This window comes from Salmo salar, chromosome 14 (genome assembly GCF_965601325.2).
Source record: "Salmo salar chromosome 14, fSalSal1, whole genome shotgun sequence".
In the NCBI taxonomy this organism is placed as follows: domain Eukaryota; kingdom Metazoa; phylum Chordata; class Actinopteri; order Salmoniformes; family Salmonidae; genus Salmo; species Salmo salar.
The window spans coordinates 11,840,274-11,847,717 of NC_138304.1; the positions used below are offsets into that span (position 1 = coordinate 11,840,274).

Here is a 7,444-nt window from a genome sequence, read left to right on the forward strand (position 1 = left end):
TAACCAAACAAAGTGTTAAACGAGCCACAATATATTTTATATTTGAGATTCTTCAAATAACCACCCTTGGCCTTGATGACAGCTTTGCACACTCTTGGCATTCTATCAACCAGCTTCATGAGGTAGCAACCTGGAATGAATTTCAATTAACAGGTGTGCCTTGTTAAAAGTTAATTTATGGAATTTCTTTCCTTCTTATTAATGCGCTTGAGCCAATCAGTTGTGTTGTGACAAGGTAGGTCTGGTATACAGAAGATAGCCCTATTTGGCAGAAGACCAAGTGCATATTATGGCAAGAACAGCTCAAATAAGCAAAGAGAAATGACAGTCCATCATTACTTTAAGACATGGTGAGTCAATGTAGAACATTTCAAGAACTTTGAAAGTTTCAAGTGCAGTCACAAAAACCATCAAGCGCTATGATGAAACTGGCTCTCACGAGGACCGCCACAGGAAAGGAAGATCCAGTGTTACCTATGCTGCAGAGGATAAGTTCATTAGAGTTACCAGCCTCAGATTGCAGCCCAAATAAATGCTGACTCCAAATTTGAGATTTTTGGTTCCGCCGTGTCTTTGTGAGACGCAGAGTAGGTGAACGGATGATCCTGCATGTGTGGTTCCCACCGTGAAGCATGGAGGAGGGGGTGTGATGATGTTTTGCTGGTGACACTGATTTATTTAGAATTCAAGGCACACTTAACCAGCATGGCTACCACAGCATTCTGCAGCGATACGCCATCCCATCTGGTTTGTGCTTAGTGGGACTATCATTTGTCTTTCATCAGGACAATGACCCAACACACCTCTAGGGCTGTGTAAGGGCTATTTTACCAAGTAGTGTGATGGAGTGCTGCATCACCCGACCTCAAGCCAATTGAGATGGTTTGAGATGAGTTAGACTGCAGCGTGAAGGAACAGCAGCCAACAAGTGCTCAGCATATGTAGGAACTCCTTCAAGACTACTGAAAAGCATTCCAGGTAAAGCTGGTTGAGAGAATGCCACGTGTGCAAAGCTGTCATCAAGGTAAAGGGTCTCTACTTATATTTTGATTTGTTCAACAACTTTTGGTTACTACATGACTCCATGTGTTATATCATTGTTTTGATGTCTTCACTATTATTCTACAATGTAGAAAATAGTCAATAAAGAAAAACCCTTGAATGAGTAGGTGAGTCCAAACTTGACTGCTACTGTATACTCTAGTATATACTGTATTTATTTTGCTGACTGTACTATAGTATTTCCTGAAGTGTTTTTGTTTTATTATCTTTAACATTGAAGCTTTCTCCTTGAGGAAACCTACTGTAGAAATACTAAGAGCAAATTTTCTATAACTTGTAGGACATTTCTGTAGTATTTACTACAGTAATGTTTTACTGTAGTAAAAAAAGACGCAAGATCCCTCTAAAAATTTCACAAAATAAAGAAATTCAAAAACAAAACAAAAAATCCGGAAAATCCACATTAAATTTGGGAACCTTTTAATTACTCAGTCTTCAATATAGTATTTGCATAATCAAGAAATTAACAATTAAAAGGTAAACTAAAGTCAAATGGAATACAGACAAACAAAATGTTACACATACGGTACGTGTGTAAGACATTACATCATTAAGTATGAACAACGTGGTAGAATCTTTTCACATAAATCATTTAAACTACGAACAAATTAGTTTGTTTTATTGAAATTATTAGAGATAGATGCCCATTACAAGCTTGTCAGTTAATTCAGATGTTGAATTAGAGCTCAGTTGCAGCAGTCCATAGTAAAAAAAAAGAAGATATTTGCTGTTTTAAGTCCTCTTTCCACCGCCACCACCTCCTCCTCCTCTGCCTGAAAAACAGCAATAACAACAACTGACAACATCTTCCAAAGCTGATAGAATTGTTGGTAGATATAACTGGAGTAAAGAGAGACTTCAGGCACTAGAACTACATTAAAAAGTGTGAAGTACACACACACCCACACAGTTGTGAAGAGGGCATGACAGATTTGGCACGGGCGCTCGGATCCTCAAAAAGTTATACAGCTGAACCATTGACAGCATGTAGACTGGCTGCATCACTGATTAGTACGGCAACTGCAAGAAACACGACTGCAAGGCACTACCGAGGGTGGCAGGTACGGCCTAGTACATTACTGAGGCTGAGCTCCCTGGCATTCAGGACCTCTATACCAGGCGGTTTCAGAGGAAGGCCCCCCAAAAAATTGTCAAAGGCTCCAGTCACCAAAGTCATAGACTGTTCTCTGTTACCTCATGGCAAGCATTACCAGTGCACCAACTCTGGAACCAACAGCACCCTGAACAGCTTCTACCTCCAAGCCTCAAGACTGCTAAATAGCTAATCAAATGGCTAGCCGGACTACTTGCGTTTACCCTTTTTTAAATTGATATTTTTACTCTCTTGCACTGACTACGCACACACACTAGTCTCTCACTCACAGATAATTACACTGACAAGCCAACACACACAATATGCACACATGCATACTGACGCCACACACACACTTTCACACTCACCACATACGCTGCTGCTACTGTCTACTATGTTGTTGCCTAGTCAGTTTACTCCTACCTATATGTACATATCTACCTCAATTACCTCATACCCCTGCACATGGACTCTGTACTGGTACTCCCTGTGTATAGCCATGATATTTTGACTTGGTATTGTTATACACTGCATATTCCGCGTCACTATTTCTATTTGACCATTTTTTTTTATGGTTAACTCTGCGTTGTTGGAAAAGAGAAGGACCCGTTAGAAAGCATTTCACCGGTTGTTTATGAAGCATGTGACAAATCAAAATTGGATTTGAAGTATCAATTGACATGTCCTCATGACCTTTCCAAAAAATTCAATTCAAACTAGATGATCTCACCTCCTCGTCCACCCCTGAAGCCTCCACCCCTGCCCCTGCCTCTACCGCCACCTCGGCCTCCGGGTTTCCCTCTGAAGCTCCTGTTGAAGCCTGCTCCTTCTCCACGAGGTCCTCGTTCACCTTGGGGCGTGGCATAGATCAGGGTCACCTTGCTTCCGTCAATCTGAAGGTCCACCACAGACTCCTTAACAGCCTTGCAGACCTCTATGCTCTCAAAGTCCACAAAGCCAAACCTGAGAAGTACCAAGAATGAGTATTCAAAAGGACCGTCTGAATATAATAACAATGTGGTTTCAAAAGGGTCATAATTTTGAAACATACCCTCTAGATTCACCAGTCTCCTTGTCTTTAGTGACTCGAGCTTCAATGGCACCTTCAAAGGAGCTTTTCAAAGTCTCCTCGCTCGTCTCCTTGGCAAGATTCCTGACCATCAACGTCTTTGAAGGAACTACCAAGAGAACACACAGGTATGAATGATGGCACAGTCAAACAAAGTGAATTATTCACCTACGAATTTTCTGCTATATTCACCTGAGTTCCCTTGGTCACCTTCTGGCCTCTTCTGGCTGAACTTTACTCCGATGGCTCTTCCACAAATCTCTTTGTTTAACGATAATTCCATGGCTTCTTTGGCATCCTCCACACTTTCAAACTGAATGAAGGCATGACTTAAAAAGGGGGGGGAGCAAATTGACAATTGTTTCAAGTTACCATTTCCATTCTGAACATGAAATTACTATCAAATTCATCAGAACGGAATGTTCATAATGATCTATTTGATGGCGTTCAAAATGTTCATTAGAGCGCAAAAAAAGCAGGTGCAGCATCAATGTGCACCCTTACCCTCTTGGTTTGCCACTGCTCTGTGGTATTCTGACACTGACTGCTTTGAGAAAGATTTTCCTTAGGGCATCCTCTTTTGCAGTGTAAGCCAGGTTTGTCACCAATAACTCGTTATTCGGTGTGGCCTCAGCTATGGAACAGAACATTTGAGGACATGTTAACTAACCAGTGAATTAATACACTTTGTAAATCGGTCTCATCTCGAAGATGCTAATGAGCAACGTGACTAGCCATATAGCTATTCAAGTACCTTATGCTTCTACAGTAATAGAATTCCCAGTGACTTCATTTCAGTCCGTCCTTACCTGGAGGATTGATCATTTTTTGTTGTTGGCTCTTTTCTCCCAAAAAGTCAATAACGATGACACGGCCTTGGACATCAGTCCCCTGCTTCTCCTCCAGCACTTTCTCAGCAATGGCCTCCGTTTTGAACTCTATGTAGGCAATTCTGTCACAATTAAGTAGACGCCAAGTTTTAAAAGCTGAATCCTGGGATACACACGGTACCTTGTAAATCAAGCATTGATATCAAATGAGAACTTTGGATGACAACTCTCACCCTTTGCTTGGTCTACCAATGCCTCTAGGAAACCTGATTTCGACAGCCGTGTCAAAGACTTTCTTCAAGTCTTCCTTTGTTGCTGCGAATGAGATATTCTTGACGTACAAGGTCTTGGCATCTTTAGCTGTGTGGGGGGAAATGATTTCTTTCAGTACATGGAAATCAATCAATCAATTCTAGAAATGTATAATATAGCAGTAGCATGGAAAACTCACGCAAGATGAGACTAGTACCTTTTTTTTCCTCTGCTGTGACGTCTTTGACATTAGCCTTGCCCAGCCTTATCTTTTGGTCCAGGATCTTCACCCTATCCAGCTCAAGGGCTTTTGTGAAGTCTTCCTCTGTGTTAAAGTCTACATATGCAAATTTCCTAGAGAATGCACCCCAAAATACATGTGACATTATGTTCATATATTTGTACAAATCCTTTGCCATGGAAAGGGGAATCATCTGTATCGTGAGGAAATCTACAAACATTTGAGGAGAGTTTAAGTTTATTAAGTGCATAAAAATGGTACTCACTTTGTTATGTCCACTCGAATAGCTTGAAATAACAGACTATGCGACGTAAAAAAGGTGGCCAAGGCATCATTGATTTCCTCCACTTCCTTGGATGTGTTCAAGTTACCAACAAAAAGACAAAAACCTAAAAAGAAACAAGGGTGCACGTTAGCTCACTGACACACCATCAATCAAGCACTCAAAACAGGAGTGATATTAACTCTTGCTCACAATCGTACCATCATTAATGCACTTTGTTTTCTTCGCTGAAGAAGTCTCATCCTCTGCTTTCCTTTTTACTGGAGCTACTGCAACAGCTGGAGAGAAACGCACATAGACCCATGTATTAAACACCATTCCATACATACCCCGATGGAAAAACAAATGGGTGACATCTGGGGGGGGGGGGGGGGGGGCGTAATTATTAGTCCAGTTGCGTTACGCAACAAAAACCTGAGTTTTTAATGGATAAATTAAAAAGGTAGGTGCCTCCCCATTTGCTTCGGAGCGAATACACCCCTGGCAAATATGCATTACAGTTCTGTTGCCCTTTGACCTCACCCTGGTCATTTCCATTGGTCTTCTCTTCAACATTACTGGCATCTTCGATGGCATTTTCTGACTCAAAGGTGACCTGAACAGTTTCCTCCTCAGCAGCAGGAGTTGTGTCCATCTGCTCCGCTTCACAAGCCACATGAACAATATTCGTTAACAAAGGAAATACATACTGAATTTAATGGAACAGCAAATGTTTTGCGTTTAAGAAATGTGATATGAACATTATCACTATTCCAATTACATGCTGGGATGATGTCATACACACTAAATATATGGTCTATGCTTGCCACCCCTCAAAGCAGTCTCTTTACCTGGGACATCTTTGACCTCCCCCTTGTTCTCTGTAACATCATCTTCAATGGGAGCTACTTTGTCTCCATCCTCATTAGCATCAGGTTCTGGGGAAAAGATGACCTGTGGAGTAGGGGCAGCTACCTCTGTTGATGCTGAAGAATCAGTCTGGCCTTCTGAAAATTACATTGATGTATCAAGGACTCATTAAAAAGTAACTTTCTCAATACAAGTTGCATTAAATATCGCCCAGGCTATAAAAGGAGAAAATAGTTGGGAACCACTTACCAGAATTATTTTCATCCTGTTTGTCGTCACCAATCTCTCCAACTTTCTGTCTAGTTGATGTCCTTGATGGGGTTGCCTATAAAACAATCTTTGGGATGAGCATTTCAACTGGTGTTCTTTAACCCATCACCACCAACCAATCACAAACTGGGGGAGGGTTCAATTAATCCCACCTGGGTTTAAAATTGATTGCAGTAGTAATAGAGTTTGCCAGTTTGTATTCCTAAAACCAGGATATAAATAAATTACCTCCGGTTCGCTCAGACATCCCTTTGTGAAATATTAATGGGGAAAGAATAGGGTTATGGAATAAACGCAGAAAATAAGGTCTGAGTTTAACACAGGTTTAGGAAATCTCATTTGAAAAAAATTACGAATTATGACGCCTTTATGTGATTTATGTATTTTAATATTACATAAATTCTTGAAAATTCACAGAAAATGACGTTAACTAACGAAGATTATATCCTAGAACCACACGTATAAGATCTCAAACCTGCGTTTACCACAGACCTTATATTCAGCCTTTATCCAAACCCAAATATAATTTTCCTCATAGGCTTTGTCCAACGAACCATGGTGGAGTTAGTGCCTACAAAGAGGCGCCATTACATTAGTGAGATTTGTTTTCCCATGCAAAATTGATTGCTTTTGATAAACGCTTCATATGCCTTTCCAAAGAAAGCCGTCTAGACAACTCTAACGTATTTTATGGAAAAGAGATGTTTCAGGACAATGTACCATGCTGCCTTGTTGACAAAATGACCAAGCGGCTCAGATTACTGCTTGCTTTCGCCCGATGACGTGATGGGCCTATCTATGCCGGGTGTCCCGCTGCTCAGTGTAATCGAACCCGCCCAATGAGTATTCGAAATAGATCAATAGTAACTCAATGTTCAGCACGTGTTTCAAGTGAACAACAGTGATACAAAGTAGCTAGGTAACTAGCTAAACATTCCATGCCCACAGAAGTGTAGTTCTACAATAGCTACAGTAGTTAGCTCATTTGCTAACGTTAGCTAGCTAGCGAGTTCAACCACGTTGTAATTTAACTTGTGGCCGTGTGAGACCAACTGCTGTGAACCATTAAACATAAGTAGACTAGATGTCATTCTTACTTTGCCTGATTGTGCCATGTTTTCGGAATATTCTTCTTTTAGTTAGCTAATGAACGGTGCACACGACTGTTCACATGAACGGCCATGAACGGTGGGCGAGATTTCCTTCTGTAGTAGAGGGGGGAGGGGCCAAACTTGAATATTCATGATTTTCGACGTAGAACCCGTCGGGTTACTGGTTGAGCCACAAATAGAACAATGACAGTTGAAAAAACAATTGTTTGAGCCTTCTTGAGTGCGCCAGGTAACGCAGACGCTCAACAGAGCCGCCCGTTTACCTAGTTCGTGCCGCCGGTGTGGCGGGCGGGAGGATGTATTTTTTTTTTTTTTTTTTTTCAATTATAGAATTTACACATCTTATATATTGATAACTTGGTGGTGCTTTCACAAAACCATTT

The 7,444-nt window shown here is 41.0% G+C and overlaps 1 protein-coding gene across 1 annotated transcript; it reads right to left on the bottom strand.

Moving 5' to 3' along the window:
• Positions 1–1,465: 1,465 nt before the first annotated feature.
• On the bottom strand, positions 1,466–7,185 carry LOC106568763 (nucleolin). The gene is made up of 14 exons (XM_014139401.3): positions 7,047–7,185; positions 5,929–6,004; positions 5,661–5,816; positions 5,353–5,472; positions 5,031–5,108; positions 4,813–4,936; positions 4,524–4,660; positions 4,288–4,414; positions 4,034–4,176; positions 3,729–3,858; positions 3,417–3,553; positions 3,207–3,333; positions 2,886–3,118; positions 1,466–1,835 (listed from the first exon to the last, which is right to left on the bottom strand). Exons 1-14 carry the CDS (start codon positions 7,062–7,064, stop codon positions 1,795–1,797), a joined length of 1,647 nt encoding a protein of 548 aa, XP_013994876.1. The 5' UTR covers positions 7,065–7,185; the 3' UTR covers positions 1,466–1,794.
• Positions 7,186–7,444: the final 259 nt, after the last annotated feature.